General features: G+C 34.9%; 1 protein-coding gene across 2 annotated transcripts in view; it reads right to left on the bottom strand.

The window, feature by feature from the left end:
* The window catches only part of LOC148954004 (guanine nucleotide-binding protein-like 3 homolog), an 84,814-nt gene that overhangs the window by 38,959 nt on the left and 24,311 nt on the right, over positions 1 to 21,544 (bottom strand). For both annotated transcript variants that reach the window (XM_089085738.1, XM_089085737.1), the window contains exons 5-9: positions 17,937 to 18,072; positions 13,792 to 14,040; positions 12,175 to 12,443; positions 8,664 to 8,806; positions 5,966 to 6,224 (exon numbers count right to left, since the gene is read on the bottom strand). In XM_089085738.1, the coding sequence (XP_088941864.1) occupies positions 5,966 to 6,224; positions 8,664 to 8,806; positions 12,175 to 12,443; positions 13,792 to 14,040; positions 17,937 to 18,072 (1,056 nt within the window). The remainder of the gene's footprint in view (positions 1 to 5,965; positions 6,225 to 8,663; positions 8,807 to 12,174; positions 12,444 to 13,791; positions 14,041 to 17,936; positions 18,073 to 21,544) is intronic.

Raw genomic sequence — 21,544 nt, 5'->3', positions numbered from 1 at the left:
TAGGTGTAAAAATATATGAATATGCATATTTATGGAAAGTCTTTGGCACATTATTATGGAGGCCTTCAACTTCCCCAACCCCCAACACCGACAAAAAAACTCAAAATCGGAATGATTATTCCTTCCATTTCAAACTTAGCAATATTTTTAGTACACTGAGTATTTGATTAAACTGGGATTCATCACTTCCAAGTGGAACGACAAAGAGAATTTCAGTTTCACAATAGAACTTCAAACAATCCAAATTATTATAAAAATAAAAATAATAGCAATTGTTCTTTTATGATTATTTAAACAGTTTAAAAGGTTAGCTTAATCGTATTATTAAAATCTAGCTTGCCTATGCAAACTTAGAAACAATCAGATGAATTTGAGGCATGGATGCCACCGACGAACTCTAAGATGGAGAACAGTGATAATTTTAGTTTACAGGGATGACATCCATCACAAAAATACCTTCTTCTTAACATTGGAGGAAATCAGTGAATATAACCCCAAGATCATTCTAGATGAGCCTTTTACTACAAATACTAAAGAAATGCAGCCACTTTGATGCCGAATCAGATTTTTTTAATTCGGAAAAATCTGAAGAATAGTTTAATAAACTTAAAAAAAAAAAAAACACCCAAGAATCTGTAAGCAGGAAATGTCCCAAAATCACACTTAAAGGCTCAAATTTTAGACCAAAACTGGAACAGTAATGCTTTTGCTTTGAATGGGGTCTCAAGGCTCTCTTGCTGTGTAATTGGAACGGTTGAGAACAAAATCAAGCTTTAAAGTTCCTTTAGACTTTAGTTTCACCTAAAAACCATTGAAGCCAAACACAGGGAAAAGCCCGAAAATTTGCTTTTCTTCAAGAATATTTTGGAATGTCATTTTAATACTTGTCTTACCAGCTGAATTATACACCGTTTAGGCACTAAAAACCTTACGACCTCAAATTCACGTATCCAAAACTTCTTAGGCAGCCCGAAATTGAGCCGAAAGTCCAAAAGTATATCTCTTTTGAACAAAAATCGGAGAATTGTTTCCCACAAAGTTGGACATGTCAGACAAGAAAATTTAGTGCAAATAGTCGGGGAATCTAATTTAAACGAAATAATCAGCCTTTAGTCAGTCTTAAAAAGTAATGGTATGATCTACCCCTTGTGTTGGTCACCTAGAGCTCAGAAATAATAGTTTAGAAGAAAGCAGTACTTGGATGGTAAAAACCACTGAATATAAATATAACACAGTATGATCATTCCCTATCTCAACCATTACACAAAGCCGGACCGAGATGCAAGTGCTCCGGAGAACATTTAAACAAGTATAAACATAAGCGACATTCGATTTTTCGAGGGTAGACAAGTCAGATTTCTCTTGAACGCGAAACTTGGCTTCACCTTTGTAACACTAAATTTTAAAGAATCTAATTTTAAGTTGATTTATTCCAATGCATATATACAAATCGGTAATTAGCAGTGCAATGTTATTACTAGATGTTTTTTAGGAATTACAAGTAGGTTTCGAAGTTTCGAGTTGATTTGAAAGGCATTTTGAGAAAGTTTCTTCCAAAATACGCCTTCCAGTGTAATATATACTGGACCGCTGATGCCAGATTAAATGGGAGGAGCTGTTTGTATGCGCCGAGAATGTAGTTGCCAAAAAACACAGCTGTGATCTTACTGTTATATTATTTATATACAGTGGTAAAAACTTACAAAAATCATATAAAAGGTAAGAAACAAATTTGATTAAAACTGATTGGTACAACATTCTTAATTAGTAGCACAGCATTGATTTATTGGCTTCGACTCTACACTAACGGTCTTTTACAGCTTTACACTCGTCTTGGTTCTGCTGGTCCTCAACTACATTCGTGTAGTTCTCGTTTAAGCATTCTGAAAAGGCAGGAGTGCATCTCAACGCAGATCTTCAACAAGAACATCTTGCTGTTTGACAACCCGACTTGCAACTGCACTTGATGAAACTAAGCAGCCGCTCTGGCGCGGGTCTCGTATCCGTCATAACTAACAAGAATTCATCATCTTGAAGTCAATAACCTCAAGAAGTAGAGTTCAGACTGGAAGGATTCCCATTCCACTTAGATGGCTGAAAGAAGACGCGATAGAAGCGACATCGACCACCTAAGGGTTTGGGTGGAAGTCTTTCAAGGCTGACAAAGGATATAGACGTCGACAGTTGGCTGACAAAAAGCCTATGTTGTAGGGAACGGACCGTGTCACCAGTGTTAATTTTATAAAGTCTGAACAGCGCCTGCTCTCCAGCTTTCACCAGTTCATCCCTCGATGCAGTGCCTTGTTTTAACACTGAAGTAGCTTCGTAAAATTACTAGTCACGTTTCAATAAGTGGAAGTCTGACGAGCTTACCGGTACCGTGCAATCTTGATGTAGTCTCGAAGTGTCACATCCAAAGAAGGCATGCAAGAACAAAAGGACAGCTGCAGCATCCCTGAGGCTCTCCTTAACTGTTAAAATAATGAAATGCACACTAGGCTTGCCTTCAACATAACAGAGAAGGCAGTTGATATTTTCTTTTGAGTGACCGACCAGTAGAACCAACGAATCTGTATCACCAGCGACATAAAACTTCCGTCGTAGACGCAATCACAATAAGAATGTTGGCACCACTGATGGCACGATTATCGTTAATTTCCTTCCCTTAAGGCCGGAGCGCATGCAGCAAGATAAACGCTTTCTTTTTCACTCTGTTTGTAAGAAATCCTTCTTCTTAACCGAAAGGGGAACAAAGGGTATGAGGTGATGTCAAAACCAGAGATCCTCTTTTCTCTTTTTCGATGAGCGCAGTTTTTGGTGTAAGGTTCACAGCTTTTATACGCCAAAGACAACATCTGCGATTTTAAAAAGCTGCTTCAAGTAAGCCACATAGTTATCATGAACAGCCCAATAGGATAGCTAAACTTGCCATGGTGGTATCCTGGGCTGGGGGACACCGGATCAAACTTTGAGTCTTGAGTCAAACCTTACCAAGACATCTCATAACTTAAAAAGCTAATAAAGTTGTTTTTTTCTAATTTGTAATATTTCCTAATGCGTAGACATAATGCGTAAGTATTCTTAGCGTAGCTTCAAACGCTGAAATAAACCATACTTTTGGACATATACCTCAGTTTTTGGCTGGCAAAGAAGTTTTGACTGCGAAATGTTTGGGGTGTAAGGTCTTTTTTGCCTAAATTTTGTATAATTCATCAGGTCTGACAGGGTTTAAATTGACATTCTTAAACTTTTCAGAAGAAAAGTAAATGTGCGGGCTTTTCCCATGAAATTTGGCTATAGTATTTCTTTGTGTGAGTGCTGAAACTGAACTCTAAAGTAAATCTAAAGTAACATTTGTTCGTAGGAGGTTTGAATACATAAAGTCTATTTTATTAATAAAGTCTCATTTCAATTTATTCCTCGCTTTCTAAGTTTTATAAGGAATGAGTTAGTTTTTTTTTTTTTTTTTCTTTTTTTTTTTGAGGAGTCTGGAAAGGTGAGTTACCTATTGTTTTGTATTTTATTTTTAAGGGTAGTTTGAAATAGCAAATTGAAGATTTTGGTTTAAATCTACATAAGTGGAATAATAGTAGAGGTACGATTAATTTAAATTTATGTGTTAAGTATTTTTTGTTCCCGACTCTGATGAGTTTTCTCTCTGTCGGGAATTTAATATGTTGTGTAAATTCGGTATTAATAATAAAACCTTCAACCTTGAACTTTTAACTAATTAAAATGGAAGAGGCCAACCTTTCTTGTTTTATTAAGGAATGAAACAGAATGATTCCTTCCCTGTCTGGCCAAGTTACGGAATGATAAAAACTTGCTACAGTAGCAAATTCTTATCATTTCTCAGCTTGGATAGACAGGAAAGGAATCATTCCTTAATAAAACAGGAAAATTGCCAATTCCTTTTTAGTTAACCAAAGTTATCACAATTCCTTAATAAATCGTAAAAAGTTAGGAATGAGCTGGAATGAGGCTTTCTTAATAAAATAGGACTACAGTCAGAGATCCAAAACCCATTAGGAACCAAAGCATTTATTTCTAATTTTTAGGCTGAAATTTCAGGCCTTTAAATAAAATTTTGATACATTTCCTGGTTTTGGATTTTTGTAGAGTTATTCTGCAGATTCTAAACACCGTTTGTTTCAACTTGTTACAGGCTTGGTCATTTTTTCACGTAGAATGACTAGCCTATATTGTGTAACGCCAAAAGCGCTTAAGTCATATTTATTGGCAAAATAGAGTCATTGACATTTTCTTATGCAAAATTTCAAGGCAGATCATCGGATGGACACAATCATATTTCTTTTGCTCTACAAATACTACCATTCCAAACCATATCTCAACCGTTTTAAACATCAAATTATGCCACATTTACAAGTATTATTCTAATTTCATGCTCAAGAACGAGACTCACTAGTTTTCCCTTACCAGAAAAATACACATACTCATGAATTCTTTAAAAATGATACTTGAAACGAAACCGTTTAGGTGCAAAATTTTGACAAAACCTGGACATACAATGTAATTTGAAAGGGGAATGGAGACATTAAATCATTTAGTTTGTCAACCATGGCCTAAATGCATTTCTCATTTCAAACTTGCAATCCAAAGCCCCAACTTTTCACCTAGGATCGTTTAGCAGTATAATAAAACCAATTTCAGCTCCAAAGTCATAGCAAACTAATAACCAGGAAATAGTTACCAAGAGCTTACCCTATATTGATATTAAAAATATAATAATATTTTGAGCATTTCAGATGCCCAATTTCACTAATTTATTTATCAATTTCACAAATTAAAGCCACAAAAAATACTAATACCAACCCGATACAAGGTTTAGCCGCGCATGGAGAGCATGTTACATCTTTCATCCCACTGTTCAATCATCTTGGATACCTCCGAAGAAAACCCTAAAAAACACTGTCGTCACCGATACCATAGAGTTGACCTCATTTGGATATATTTGCTCTTCCATACAAATTTGAGCGAAAATTCTCCATAAGCCAGATCACAAACAGCAAACAATGGCAAACTTTAGACTAAAATTTTTCAAATTAGTAAAGAATGTTCGATTTTAGTGATAGCTACATATCCAGCTAATTTTTATAGCCATAAGAGGTGGGTCAATAAAACATATCAAAACAACAAAATCAAATAGATTTGGGCTTTTCATACACCAAAATCTTGCAGGCAGCGTTTTTTTGTTTGAGTCACACTTAATTATTTACTTTTATTTCTTGCTGCTTTCCTGTTTGAAAAATAATTATGTCTTACCCTTTTTCTGTCGTTAAAACTTGGAAACTAAAAAAGCTAGAATATCATTTTTGGCTGAAATCCCTAAAAGCTACATACTAGTATTTACTGTATGCAATAATGTCAGATACCTAAGATGTAAAATTACTAATTTTTTGTTGTCCCAACTAAAGCCAGTTTTGGCTATACTTTGTTATTAACTGCCAGTATTTCTTTCGAGAACTTAACTATGTTCCAAATTTGATTTGCAAAAAAAAATCCCAACATCTTAAATAGAAATAATACATACGTTAGACAGGGTTTTTTGGTGATAATGTTTAATCTTTGTACTTTTCTCAAGCTCAGGGCTGAAATTTCAAGGTCTTCCCAGGTGGGGAAAATCCCAGGTAGCGAGAGCCCTGGTACACACACACCTCTGCAAATGTAAGCAATCTGCAAAGTAGCCATTTTTTATTTCTAGCTGATTTATTGGGAGGTATGCCCTTTCGATTCGGTACGTTTCTGTCTCGGTGTTGTACCATTGTTAATCTGCGATGATAACGTATTCACGTTGATACTAAAATCATTAGGTTACAAGTTATATGAGACAGCAGACATTGTGAAATTTTGTTGCAACAAGTTGGTTTGACAAGAATAAAATATAAATTGCTTCAAATTGGCTGGTTAAAGCTGTACCTAAGAGTATAGAGAAAACAAAACTTACTATATCGTCACTGTCATCATCATGATCATCATCCAACTCTTCGTCTGTGTCTCCTTCTTTCACATTATCAACTATTCCATTGCTTTCAACCCTGACAGTTTGCGAGGGTCTCACTTGAGGCAAAGCTTCCAAATCTTCCGTCTCCATAGCGTTGAATTCAGAGTCGTCTAATGAAAACTCTTTGGCCATTGTCTGAACAACTTCAGCTGATACATGTGACATCAGCTCAGGTGGATGTGTGTAGTACTTTAGCCTTCCCCTGAAAAGCATGTCAAGTTCAATGCTGCGACAAAACAAGAAAACATGACTTCCTTGTCGAACGACACTATCATTATTATTGCCATACGTTAGACAGAGTTCTCACTTTTTCTTGAAATGGTTTTCCAGGATATTTTAAAGACATTTTCCGCTGCTAGTCGGCCACAATATAAGTCAAGCTATTACAACTAAGACTGGTCGATATGTCGATATCAATGGCATAAATTTCTATTCTAAATTATTCTGATTTATCATATCTTTGTAACAGTTATTTTGCTGCAAGTGTGCTGAAATTTTTGCTGAAATTTTGCTCAAAGTTTACTAAACGAGTACGACGTTTAATCATGCATAAGGAATTTATTTCAGAGTTAAGAGAGTTTAGTTTTCCTTCTTGTTCAAGCTATTTAGTAAGCTAGGAAAAAAAATTCTATAATTCTTAGAAGATTACTGAAAATTTTGCAAACTTTTTCACGATCCCAGCAACGAAAAATATTCCGGACATCAATCTCTTACTGCTGACGAGCTACAAAGACCGCTGATCATGAAAAAAGAAAATAGTTGCTGGTCATTTTTAAATGGTTATTACTGAAAAATTGTTCAGCTTCACGTACCAACAAAAGTCATTTCCAGTCAGAGCAAAAATTTTTCCGTAACAAGTATTTATTATTTAATGTAAAAAAAAAATGTGCGCAGTTCGTTTTTTTTTTTTTATATAATTGAACAGCCTGTGTCAACCCCGATGGTTCCAACATGATTTCTATATTTGTCCCCAATTTTTTAACCTGAATAGTTTTCCTATTTATTCAACATGGAATGACAGGCACAGGCAGACACTTTAAATCATATGCATAAGCAAGAATTTAGTAAAACGCGTTAGTTACCAACGCAGGATTTTTGTTTTAAAGCGGGGCTTAGTTTTGATATAAAGAAATCAAAACAACAAAACAGACGGTTTTTCTGAGAATTAAGGAAGAACAGTAAACCAAATTTTGGGAAACAAAGCTCTGATACCCCCTCCTCTCGCGAAGTGTCAACTAAACTTGAATTTAACTACTTTTTCCTTTATGTTTGATTGAAAAATTTTTGAGCTTTAAGTTGTTATGCGTATTATTTCAATACTCTTTTTTAAACATTAAACGTCTCAATATTCTATTGTAAACATTAATACCCAAAAAAGGTGACAATTCTTTCATGTTTTCAATTATACTGATCAAACTCACATTTTCAAAAACATATAACTGAGATTCTGGTCCCGATGGTATTAATTGATTAAGCCCCAGGATCCGTCAAAAAATTAATGGACAGAATAATATGAAAGATATGGCAGAATAATATTCAGCTCACTTAATGTCAGATATCTACAAAAAAAAATTATTTTATTTCTGTCTTAACTACGGGAGACCTTTAGGTAATAGTAACACCATTCAGAGACAAGGTGGCCACAAAGTAAAGGAAAATTTTCAGGTGTTTTTAGTTTTTGTTTTCTGCCTGAAGATGCTTGTCCTACTTGGCGTTGCTTTTCATTTTTTATGTATTAAGATGACACTTCAAATTTTCTTCTCCCTTTGGTAGGGTTGAAATTTTGCTTCGATTATGTTTCATTACGGAATTTTTCATGTTTTATACTATAAAAATTTCAAATTCCGAATCCGATTTTCTAAAATTTCAACACTTGGGGAAAATTCTTCTCCTTTCGTCAGTATGATTCTGCGTATCCTAGAGGTTGTTTATTTAGTAAAACTCAAATAATAAATAGAAGACTTTTCTCGACTTCAGACCAAAGTTTTAGTTTGACAGGTATGGAACTACATGAGACGAGACCAGGCAGTTTTATAAGAGGCAAGGGAGAGCCTGAAGTTTAACTTTAAAAACAACATATTTTTCATGCCAAAACACTCATAAGAGGCATTTCGTGAATATTTTTCTAATCCAATGGTAGGACCCTTGGCATATATTTAATTAGTAAAAACAAGGCCAGATAACCTTTCCGGGTGATATAATTTTTGTTATTTATATAATTTACCTCTCCCCTAGGGTCATCTATAGCATGCGTCACTTTTTCCAGTAAATTTTCCCTTATTGAACCTTTGATATTGCCACTTTCTTTTCATGTTACAAGTTAAAATACTGCTAGTGCACGGCTATAAAAATAAGGCCACTGCCCCCCTTTTTTAGTTTCAAATTTAAATAGATTCAAATACCAACCTACAGAATTAAAGACAGATTTTTGAATGCATCAATAGATCATTCCACTGAAATCGGCAGGGAAGCAGAAACTATGCACTGAAAAGGGGTCATTTTTGCACCCGTTGGTACCAAGTGTCTGGTTGATGGTCTAAGTAGGTCTCTAATGCTGAGTTTTTCAGAACGAGTGTCTGCTGATTTATTACTAAAATGGATGGCAAGAATTTGGATACATAACGAAAAATAATCTACTCACGTGTTCCAATCCTGAAGAACACGCCGCGCAGCAGCTTCGCAATCAGGAATACCTCCTTTCTTGAGCTTGCCAATTCGTTTGGCCAAGAGGCACAAAAAATCTTTAGTTGTATCATAGTCTTCTAATATATATTGCAGCATCATCTTAAGACACAAAATAATGAAATTAGTCAGAGGGAAAATTAACAGTTTAAATGCTTTAGAAGTCCAATCGCATGAACAAACAATTTACGAAGAAACTTAGTCTTAAGACACAATTTAAACGATTTGGGCAAAAGACAAAGACACTTGCATCCAAAACAATAACGATGGCAACTATTAGGCAACGATGGTACAAACTACGTCTAGTCGCTCTCTTACTTCGTCTCGATTCATAATTTATTCATTTAAGAATTCTAGTTTATTTCCAAGGCAATTCTAAGGGGGATGGGGAAAATCGTAGACGTGCAACAAATATCGCAATTGTCGAAAAAATATCCAAGCGAAAACAACCAGTAGCTTTAGTTTTCGATAACTGAATATTTAGAGGTTCCTTGGGAGGTATACACCAGAGAGCCTTTATGTATATCCTTTTTCAAGAAGGAATACTTGTCTGTGAAGTTTATTCAAAAATAAAAGGGCATTGCCGAAAGAGAAAAATATTAATAAATTAACTAAATTATACAGCTACTTAAATAATGATATAATAACGAAATAAATTAGTGATTTGTTTTAAACTTACATATTATTGCCAGAAAAACTCAAGTATCACCTTATTACTCAATTTGAGAATAAAACCTTACACTAGATTAAAGTACCCACACACATTTCACCGTAAAGCATACTTACAGAGGACTTTTTTCCTCAAGTTTCAAATCTTAAGTGCTGAGCGAGTGGCAAGGAAGCTTCTAAAATGTGTTGGTTGCAAAGTTACAGCTAAATTACTGAAGACGATGAATGTAATTTTGAAAAAGGGGAGGAAAGCGCTCACCAATTTCACCAAAATTTTGATTAAACCTCTCTATAAGAGAGGTGATAAGAGTGGCTGTCGTAATTATGGAAAAATAACATATATTTCTGTAGGAAGCGAATTACTAGGCGTAATGTTACTTTTAAAGAGATATGGCAGATAAAGTTTTAAGAAAAGAACAATGTGCTTTTAGGAATGAGAGAGGATGAGTTGACCAAACATTCCTTCTTAGATTAGTAATTAAAAAGTGTCTGAATCATTATTTATTCTCCATTTTCCGATTATGTACAAGCAATTTATTTAGCTAATAAAAAAAGCTATATTGAAGGTCATATCCTTGAATAGTATACCAGATAATACATTAAACTGAATAGTGTTAGGTAGCAAGTGACGGTCGATGCTCCAGTGTGGAGTTAGGAGTTAAGCCGGGCTGCTTCATATCCCTGTTTATATGGTTTATTGTGATGTACTTCGTCTTAAGGAATAAGGCGAAGACTATAAGAGCACATAATATAAGCTGGAAAGCTAAACTGTCTAGATTTAGATTATATTGGTAGCAAATCGATCAACCGGATAGCTTCATATATCCGAGTAATATTACTAGGAAACACAGATTAAAAAGTAGAAAAGCCAAAACGAAGGTTTTTTTTGTAATTAAAATAGTCTAAGATTTGTCGAATGTTTTCCAGAGTAATGGTCTAGTACAGTTTTATGTACTCGTTTCACTAAGTCATATCAAACAGTAAGTTGTACGAAAATGTGATTCGATTCCACTTTCTGGGGCTATAATGAAAGATAGGTTAAGATAGCTAGGCCATGTTTTCCGCATGGCGGATGAAAGATTGCCAAAGATTTCCCTTTTTGGTCATCCATCGGAGACCAAACAAAGATCAGGTCGTCCCGAAAAGGCTGGGAGAAGGTTATAAGAAGGATTTAAGGAAGATCAGAATAGCATGGAAGGGGAAAAAAGGGATAGGGTTTTAAATAGACAGAGGTGGAAGAGGTGCGTGCGCATTTATTGGTTTCCGCCGGATTGGTGTTGCACCAAGTTCTTAGTAACAGCAGTACTATCAATATACCAGCGGCTCCAAAAAAAATAAAATAAAAAAAAAATAAACTAAACAAGCGACGCGAAGACATAGTTTTAAATATTAAACGTTTTACCGAGTCACTCTACTGCACCAACTAATGAATGCATGAGGATTAAATAAAAATAAAGTTAGGAGCGACTAAAATATACGAAATAAACCTCTATTAGGCGTAGCAAAATCAAGCTAGTTCAAAGCTCCTCTAAATATTGCTAGGATATACATAGGTGCACACAGGTCTAGCCTCGGAGGGGAGTAGTCGGAGCATTTTTCGTCGATAACGATTAAAAGTTAAAGGGAATAAATTTTAGGTCTATTTTTCCCATAGAATGGTCCCAGATGAACCTCGGGTGAACAGAATTCCCCTTCTATTTCCCATTGTCTGTGCTCAGGTATATGGAAATATATGAAAGCGACATATGATAAGTGTACAACAGAAGGAGGTTCTATTTGAGTTATAATTACCGTAAGTCAGAGTTTCTTGCGTTACCTCTTTTAGGATCACAGAGACAGTATATCCAATAATGGATATAAAACAGAGTTGCCATAGTTTGACTAACACCCGTGTTGGTTATTCGAAGCTTCACAAACATATGCAATCTAAATATTGAGATTAGTCTGCAAGACTCAGAATGGCCAAATTATGCAGCCTGAGGGTTTCAGCATTGTAAGGATTGTTTATAGGACGAGACCCATCTTCGTGGATTCAATCTACAATAGAGCAAAGAGAGCAAAATCTTGAACAGTAAATACCTTAGAAGTTTTATACTTGATATATTAAATATAAAAAACTGGGAACATCTTGAATATAGGGGGTAAACTTTTAGTAATACATGAATAAAATTGCATATGTAGAGGTTACCCTACTTAGAATTATTTTTTTCTTATTTGTTTTGCTAATGTCAAGGAAGAGCTTTTTGTCATTTTGAGGAGCTCTGTGCCAAGTGAATGACGAAACCTGAAAAAAAAAAGATCTAATTTGGCTTAGAGGGTACTTTTCTTTGACAGTTACACATGATTTGAGCTACATTCTCAGCCAAATTTGTGTTTTTTCTTCTTTTTTTGTCGCAAAGGATTTTTCAAGCCCTAAAAAAAGCGAAAGCTGTGGATGAAGGAATTCTACAACAGCCTTTCAGCTCCTAATTTGAGCTTTATATTCGTTTAAGGGATTTATATCTAATCAGCAATAAAATATTGATCGAGTTCATAAAAATTCGGATTGTAGTCGAGAAGGAGAATGCTTAAAAAACATTCCCGTGCATTGATTTAAGCTGTAGATCAATTCCTGAAAATTTCGTTTCCACAGCAAAATAACTCTCCATGGTATAAAAAGTGTCCCAGCTAGACAATTACCTTTGTCTTTTCTTCAATTTTGTTGCTGAAATTAGTGCTGAGTTCTTTAAACGTGACTAATTTAAAGCTATTTTCTTTCTCTTTTTCCAAGTCTTCGCTATCCTGTCCTTAAAGCTACTTACGTATTCCTTGTTAGTTCGTCTTAAAATAGCTTCCACGGGTGTGATTGGATCAGTCAGGGATTCCACTTTGATGGCGTTACGAAGTGCCACCGATGAATCAGACATTTTACCTGCAGCCAATACCATACCAGGACTATCAAGCAATATAATCTTAGAATCTAGGGCGACCTCTTGCATCGACTTGGTAATGCCAGGGGTGGCACCTACGAGACATGCTTTACTTCTTTTTAAGCTGTTTATAATGCTGCTTTTGCCAACATTTGGAAGCCCTAAAATGAAACTAAATGCAGTTAAAACGCAGATGAAACATATCAAATTCAACTCAAAACACCAAAAAAGACGCAAGATAAGTGGACTATCATTCATTTTAACGCCATTTTCAACCCAGAAATAGACTTTTCTTTGATTCTAAGCCTAAGCCTTTAAAACTGTACACAGTACCCACATATCTTATTTCTGGAAAGTCACAGTTTATATCTGTGACAACAGTTTCCTTTTGCTTTGTCATATGATTAACTTTTCATTAGTACCCTTAATATGAGTTCATGTATAATTTCGTCCATCAGGATCGCTTACATTTTTAAAAGCCTTTGGTTCAGCTCAGTTTCATGTCCTTTTTATAGTTCCACTTGTTTTATAACCTCTATAGGGTAGTCAGAAAAAGGAGTTTTTTTTTTTTTTTTTTTTTTTTTTTTTTTTTTTTTTTTTTAAATCAAAAGAGGAAAAAGTGAAATTTATTTCACTGTCTTCTGTTAGAACCTAGCTTTCTAAGATGTAAGAAAAAGACGACTGTTCCCACATAGAAAAAATATTTCAAATGTACTAACAGCTTCTATTGAACTCTTGGCTCTTCTTCGTCAAAAAATAAAAAAATAAACAACGTTTTTATTTGTATGACAGCTTTCAATGTGCATTAGGAAGAAAATGCGCCAACGACATTCAGACTTTTGTTAATGAGTTTATACATGCTGTCTCTATCAGGTCTAAATGCTATATCTGTTATATTCAGGCACAGTTTATATAATTAGCAGTATGATCTTTCCCTATCTCACCCATTATAAAAACCCGGACCGAGGTGCGAGTGCTCCAGAGAACGTATAAACATAAGCGGCATTAGATCTTTTCACGGGTAGACAAAGAATAATCACCTACGGAACAAGTACTAACAAAACCACTTAGCCGGCTCACCAATAAGTGGACAATAAGTGCACAAATAAGTGGGAGGAGCTTTTTGTTCGCACCAAGAATGAAGAGCCAGAAATCATCTGCGGTAAACTTACTGGATAATTATATAAACTGTATATTCAGGCTTCTCAGACAATTGCTAAAAAAAAAAAAAAAAAGAACGTTTGCTAAACTGTCCTCAAAGGAAGGATCAGTAGGGTAATGAGGACCAGGAGGATTAAAGTGATTGAACACTCATAGCCCTACTGATCCTTCCCAGAAAAACATCTCAGCAAACAGTTTTTGACAATTCTGTCAGAAGGGGAAAATGTCAGATACAACTTTTCAGGAGAAACAGCCTGTAGAACAGCATGTAGAAATATACAGTTGAAGAGAAAATAAACATACAATATGAAGAAACGAAATAAGTTTCTAATTAATTTTCCATCTTACCAACTACACCAACACGAATCTGCGTCCTAATCCCTCTATTTTGACAATAATTTCCAAGGAGTTTCATTAGAGTATCAGCACCAAGACATTTAGAGGACTGGAGCTCAGAGTCAGTAACCCATGTGATTTTCTTATTATTTCGTCCTAATCTGTTAGCCTGAGACTGCGTCGATGCTTTGAAGGCAATTGTGGGAAATTCGTTGCGAAGATATTTCAGCCATTGCTGGAGATTCTCCTTTGGTACTAAATCTGCAAGTACAACAAACAAAATTTAACAAATAAGATAAATCACGTGCACTACCCAGCTATCAATGCTTATCCTTTTGGATTGTTCTGCCCCCCCCCCCCACCCACAAAAAAAAAAAAAAAAGAGAGAAATCAACTATGGTTGCACAGTAAGCATATGGAATATTAGAAAATAATCTTCTTTCTACTTAAACAATTTTAAGGAAGTATTTTAGCTATGGTTCTTTTTTTAGAACTCTCAGGAAAGAGTTTACAGTGAACCTCTCAATGAATTTTTCTACAGAGCTCAACCACCCCCTGCAAATTACTACGTTGCAGAGGTAGTAATTTACAAGGGTATACTACCATACTCCCTACTAACAAAACAGGTCAAACCAATTTCAAAGAGCTCATACGGTCCGGCTCCCAAAGGATGAGTCATCCAAATCACATCCATTTCAAAGAGACGAAGCACACGGTAAATATAAATAAATAGTTTATAAGGGCAATCTACCCTTATATACTATAATATAAGGTGTGAATTATAAACTTGGTGGAAGTGATGAAAAACTTGAGAGCCATGGCTAATTAAAATAAAGCCCAGACAGCTAGTCACTCTGAGAGGCAAAGCTGCCATAACTTTTTCGGAGTTGTATAAAAATGATTCTTTTCACTTCTTGATGATCACGTCAATCGAGGGCGCCGGCAGAAAATTTTCCAGGGGGGGGAGCCAAACAGCAAAATATCAGTAGTGGTTGGGTGACAGGGAATATATTTCAGGATTTTTTTCGTAGGATTAAGTTTATTTTTAGACACTTTTAGGAAAAAACTCAAATAAAAAGAGCAATTAAATTGAATACAAAGTCAAACAAAATACACCCCCCCCCCCAAAAAAAAAGCAGGCGATCTCATTGAAAATCTCTTTATTAGATGCATCATATCAGAGAACCCTACGGTAGAGGTTTCAAGCACCAATCTTCCAAATGTGGAATTTCGCTTCTTTTTTTTTTCAGAAAAAACATCGTCTACGCATGTTTGTTTGTTTTGTTGTTATTTGTTTTGTTGATTGAATCAAACTGAAAGTCTAATATAATTGAGAGGGAGCTCATTCAAACGTAAATTTAAAGCTCTTTTTTAAGTGACCATACAGATTGGAGCAGGGAAAAATCTTATTTTCTTGCTATTTTAGTGCACAAAACTACGACTTTACCCCGAATAGGAAGAATTTGCAATCAATTTAAAATTCTGAGAAACTAATTGATATAAAAGTATAAAAAATTACATTTTAGGCTTTTCAGTTGTAAAAAAAGTAATGCCATATGGGGGTAGTACTTGATTCGACCAAGTTGATTCGCTTTATTTATAATGAAATTAGGCAATGTTTGGCGATGTGTTATTGCGTATCAGCTATAATGAGGGAGGGATGAGTCATTGTTTAGATGGGGGTTGGGTAGATTCCTAAAAAATACACTTTGATGGACAAACTGCTTACTCTTCACGAGGCTTCAGATAAATGTTGAAAGAGGTAGGGGGGAGTAGGAATTAATTAAATTGTTTCTCTATACAGCCAAAATGTTACATTCCGATTTCTACCAGCACAGAGGTGGAAAAGGCAAGGTTAGGTCATCATCAGCCCCGCCAAGAAATTTCTTTGGAGTGGCAAATACTGCAAGGAACTTAGTTCTCAGCAATTTTAAATGGTGTTATTTTCTTTTTCTATTTATATGAACTTGCCTCGTATTAAGTTGTTTTCCTTGTGTTTTCTTTAACTATACGAACTTTCTTGTGTACTAATAACTGCACTAATTACATATAAACAAATAAATATTAAGGATCACCATAAACAGTTGATTTTTTTATCAGATTTTATCAACAGTTAGATTCTTACACTTTCGTTCATCAGTCCAAATCTATCGGGAGGCTGTCAACGATGGGGCAATACACATTTTTTCAATGGTTTTTCCATATTCTGCTTTTTCTTTTGGTTCCCTTATAATTACTTTGTAATCCCAAATTTCCTGGGGGGCCACGCCCCCCCCCCTGCCGGCGCCCATGACGTCAATGATCCATCCTGGGGCAGAACTAAGGTTAGGTATAAAGTAACGGTTATTCAAATAGTCTACCAGTTCTCTGAGTTATTTGAAAACAGTTGGAGACTAAAAAATGATTCAAAGATTTATGACTGACCATGTCCACAGGACTTGCAGGCAAGTCGGCGAAAGAGATTGTTCATATAATAGGAGATTTGCCTACTGGGAAAGCCCAATGGAAGTGCAATGGTAGTGAGTATTTCGTGTACTATATGGAATCATATAGCAACAAAGACGGTCAATCCAGTGGAAATAAGCGAAGCTTACCACTTCCAAGAAAAAATTACTTGTCTTTCTTGTAAAATATATTCATAGATTTGCTGATTCAATTTTAGAATTTAAGTAAATCTATGAATTTAAATGTGTCTACTGTAGCATTTAATTTAGGAATTATATCTATTTTTCAGAAATTCCAGACTAGAGACATTTGAACCAACAAAATTTAAGCAAGTGGTCTTCAAGCACAATTTAATTATCAGAAACAAGAATGAACTTTTTAGTTCCATTATCCTAATCAGGGCATATCTTTTGGGAATCTGTTAAATTCTCAGTGGCAGCACTGGAACGCATTCAATTTGACATGGCTACATTTAAATAAGAAAAGTTTCACAAAAAAAAAAACTGAATTAGTTTTAGCAAAATGCGAGATTTCTAGTGCGCCAAGTAGCCAGAGCAAATATTTTTCGAGAATAGAGGGGGGGGGGGGTTCAATCGGCCCGTCATAAATACACTTAAAGAGAAAGTTAGCTAGTGATTAATTGATTGTCATATTAAAAAAATATATATTTCAAATGGTATATTTAACACCTCTATTTTCAGCAAATCATGTAATAAAACAAATATTCAAAGAAATAACTGTTGCTAGAAGGTCAGCTGGCCTGTGTGCAATGATTTGACTAGTGAAATCAGTAATTTAAACGTAAGAAAAAGAAGAAAAAACAAGAGAAAATCTCAGTAGAAGAAAAAAAAAAGTAAAATGTGTGAGCTCAGCATGAACAAACTGGGCCATGTAGGCCATGTATTGGACCATGTAGGACCAGGGGGCCAGCTCCCATCTCTTTTAAAATAAAATATCGTTAATAACTTTTACGTTAGGGGGGAGAGGATCGGATATATAATTATATATCCGGGAAATATACAAGGGGAGGATTAGACATATAATGGTATTAGTTGTTGAAAGATCATCAGTTCAAGATTTTGTTTCACTGTCATTTATATTTTCATCTTCAATGGTGTAATAACTGGCAAAGAAAATATTGGGCCAGGAATGACCAGGGGCCAGCTCCCATCATTTTGACTAAAGTACATATCAGTTAGAATTATTTAATTATCTTAAGAAAAGGTTGCGTACAATTGAAGTAATAATGAAAAATATAGTTGTAATATTTGAAAGCCCGTTCTTTTGCATCTATCAAAGCAATTATCAAAATCAGTGAGTTACATCTCATAAACCGTGAATTGGCGTAAGCTTTAAGCAACGGCTTCTTGCAATAGCAAAAAGTGCATATTCGTTCTCTTACTTTTAGACAAATTCGAAAGAACATTTTAAAAGAGAGATCAAGATTTTTTTCCACTTCGAGATGTTTACAGCAAAAGGTTCTTGAACTGACTTTGAAAGGGATTCTCCACCCAAACAACCCCACCCCACTTGGTACCAGGAGGCAGTTTAACCTTTCATAACCAACATACATTATGGCTTTTTGCGTGGTCTTAGGTTAGCTGTACCATATGTCGAAATTGGTACAACCATACAGATTGTTAAGAAATGATGAGATCCTAAATATCTCCATTTCAGTTTGTCCTGATTCCAAGCGGCTTTTTTAAACCTACCAGCTTTATTCAAAACCAAAACTAGTCTCTTGTTTGGTCCTGACTCGACAACTGCCTTTTCAACGACACTGGAACGAGTTCCAAGAGGATCTCGGGCATCTAAAATCTCAAGAATTACATCCGCTGCTTCAACAACCTGTCAAAATTACAAAATATTAAAAGAAATAAAATAATAACCCCACAAACTAACAACAAATGTCAACAACAAAACGATATACCAGATGGCACTTCAAAGAAGATCCATACAGGTTGCCATCTCATTATAACCAAGTGAAAACCATGGACCTTACTAACTTCACAAATATTAACAATAATATCATCATGTTTTTAGCGCGAGAAAGCATCATAAACATGTAAGACATGACATTGCACAGACACTATAGGTAGGGCGACTCTTAGATACAATATTTTAAGTCTAAAAAGTATCTCCCACTCCCAACTAATAAAATTTGTTATTTATTCTGAAACGCTTCAAACTTTGATATTTAAAGTTAAATAGATCAAACAATATGAAAACCACTAAACTGTATAGTTCAGAAGAGACTGAAATTAACTGATGAGCCGTTTATAACACTGAATTTCTTTTTTGATGGAAATCGATCCAGCAAAAAATAGAAACACGATCATTATCAAAAAAGGACAACAATGTCTTCCGCTGGATTCAATAAAACTTGTGTACCTTAGAGAAAAGAGCGACATGATCCAAGCTCATATAATTCTTAAGGCCCATAGTCCCCTCCCCCTTTCTTGACCAGTTTTATTTTTTTAACTCTTTTATTGACTTACTGTAGTTAAATTATTGACACTTTCTTAGTGTCCCTTTTAATTTATATGTATTTATGTCTCGCTCTTCTTTTTTGTGTATATTCGCTTATCCCCCCCTTTTTTTTATGTCCGTTCTAGTTCTTTTTCTGATTTGTATTTGTGTAAGTTTATATTAACCAGTTTTTATCTTTTTAACTTTTTCATTGACTTTTTATAGTTTTAATTATTGACTTTTAAATGATTATTGATTATGATTTTTCTATTTCGTTGTTGTTTTTTGCATTTTTGCCAGTTTTAGTGCAACCATTTATATTGTCGACTCCAAAGTCCAAATTTGGCCCTTTGTGGGCTTGTGATAGCCCACAAAGGGCTATCACTTTTTTTGATCTTTTTTAAATAAATATATTATCTTATCTACAGTAAAACTATACTAAAACCAACATTTCACTAGCGCTAATTTGAGCGAATCCAGAGTATCCCAAAGAATTTTTCAGCCAAAGTCCCCAGAAAAATCGGATTGGCTCAAATTACCACTAGCTAAATCTCAATATTAGTAAAATCTCATTGCGATTGGGCCTTTAAGAGTCTACAAAAAATAGCTGATTCCCGGAGCAAAATAAGCAAGACATAACTTTTTTAAAGCAGCTAATAAAATATCCCTGTTGCTGCTGATTCTGTAGTGACAATGGAGTCATTGGGACAGAGACAGGGGCGATAAGCCGTGGAAACACTATTGTGAGGCACCTGGGTTCACCACAGGTGTTCCGAATTCAATCTGACTTTGGAGTAGTCAATTGAACTAATATAAAATCCCTACTTTACTTCGAGTCAGGGTAGAATTACAAGCTAAATCTATAAATTAGATTTTGTTCCAAGGAAGATTAAAGTTGCGACATAGCGCAAATTTGTTCTTCCGGCCCAAAAAAATGAAATTAAGAAAATTGATTTTGTACATCTGTTATTTAGGAAACAAACATTACTGAGGTACCCAGTTTGCCACACTCCAACAGAAGAACACACCCTACAAATTATCCTGCATACTAGCGTTCTCTACGTTTAGAGGAGAATTAGGCTGTAGCTGCTTAAAGTCTCAAAATTTCACTAAAAGACATGCTTCTTTCATTTTTAACTTTCCATTTTTCACGAAGGGAAACGGCTCCATTTTGACGCCAATTCCAAATACATACGGTTTTTGAACTTGTCATTCAAACAAAACTTGCATTACAAACGTTTGTTGGTGAATTCTTTCCTTCACAGATATTTCTTAAGACAAGTCTTTTTCTACTTAAATTTCTAGATTCAGCAGAAAAATTCAATCTTTTTAATAGTAAACAAAAAATTTAAACAGGTTCTTTCTATTGAACTAATTTTCATATGATAGATAAAAAAAACATGTTTACAATACCTACAGGGATCTGCCTTCGGGCATTTTAATTTTAACTAGTCTTTTTTAATTAACTAATTTTAATATTCTTTATTTTAAAGAAAATTATTTCAAAGGCACAAAAACTGGATGCACAGCAGACTAGAACGATTTTGACATTGAATTCATCAAGTTTTGATGTCTCGAAAAGATTTTTTCTGTATAAAAATAGGCGAAAAAAAAAAACAAAGACAGGTTCCAGCCTGTTATACATTACCTTTGGATGTCTAAACATATTTTCGCTGTATAGAAAAACAACACTTAGTTCTTTTTTTTTGGGGGGGGGGAGGAAACCGTCTCAAAGAAACGAAATACTTCAGATGCTTATGGATATCTCATTAAAGAAACAAAAAGATCAAAAATTATTATTTGATCATTCTGATCAAAAATAAAAATCTGATCAAAGAAACGAAATACATCAAATATTTGAAATGAACAAAGACGTCACGTCCGATATATTAAGATTTTTCTTCTTTTTTCACAGCCACTGAATAACCTACGTTTTCCTAAGTATCTTTCATTTTCTTGTTTCGTAGCGTCCCAGACTATTCTGGGATGGGATCATTAAAAAGACTTTAAATCTTTGCCAGTTTTTAGGGAGGATTTCAAAACAAACAGACACAAAACTGTTATATACAGACACGAAGGCACAAAGCTCGGTCCAATTATCCTAAGACTGGCAAACCAAGAACAGAGTACTTGAAGAACAGTTTCATCTGACGTTACACTTCGATCTGGAATGATCTTCCTGGGGCAGTTATCCCAAAAGTCTGTTGACTATTTCACAGCAAGATTCAATAGTCATCTAAAAACCTCGATAAAAGACTAGCGGCAAACTAGATACTTAATTACACCTGGCGCCGTGAATTTAGGAATAAAATAAAGCAAAGACTTTAAACAGGAGAGGTAGGAAGAGGAATGGTTGCCCGTTTACCAGTCAGGAACTTTAGCGCTGCAGCGAGTTTATAAAACTAATAAAACCTGATTAGTGACTGGTAAGATATGCCTACTTTTAATATAGATACTGCATGATAAATTTTATAACGTTATTACTTCTTTTACTTTATATTTTAGCCTTCCAGGTAACTTTAATTCAATCTTCAGGACTAGAACTATTGTCAGCCTTCACAACTTGTCAAGGATCAGTAACTAAGCAAATAAAATACTTGTAGGATATTTAGTCTGCTCAACTCACAGATAATTCAGACTAATAGGATTACCAACTTTCACTTGCCCCGCCATTGGTATTGAAAACATAAGATAGGTGCTTCAAACGATCCTGCAAGATACTATGGGCAATGTTTTCCAATTCTTTTGCTTATCCGTCACCAAGGCTGGATTAAGACTTGACTAATCGTATATAGGGTCTTCTTAGACAGGGAATCATTGAAATATCAGAGTTTGCATCGAAGTGACCCCC

This window comes from Artemia sp. Qi Xiang Cuo, chromosome 3 (assembly GCF_049724085.1).
Source record: "Artemia sp. Qi Xiang Cuo chromosome 3, ASM4972408v1, whole genome shotgun sequence".
Taxonomy (NCBI): domain Eukaryota; kingdom Metazoa; phylum Arthropoda; class Branchiopoda; order Anostraca; family Artemiidae; genus Artemia; species Artemia sp. Qi Xiang Cuo.
The sequence above is the reverse complement of the archived record's forward strand: the minus strand, read 5'-3'. Positions and strand labels throughout refer to the sequence as shown.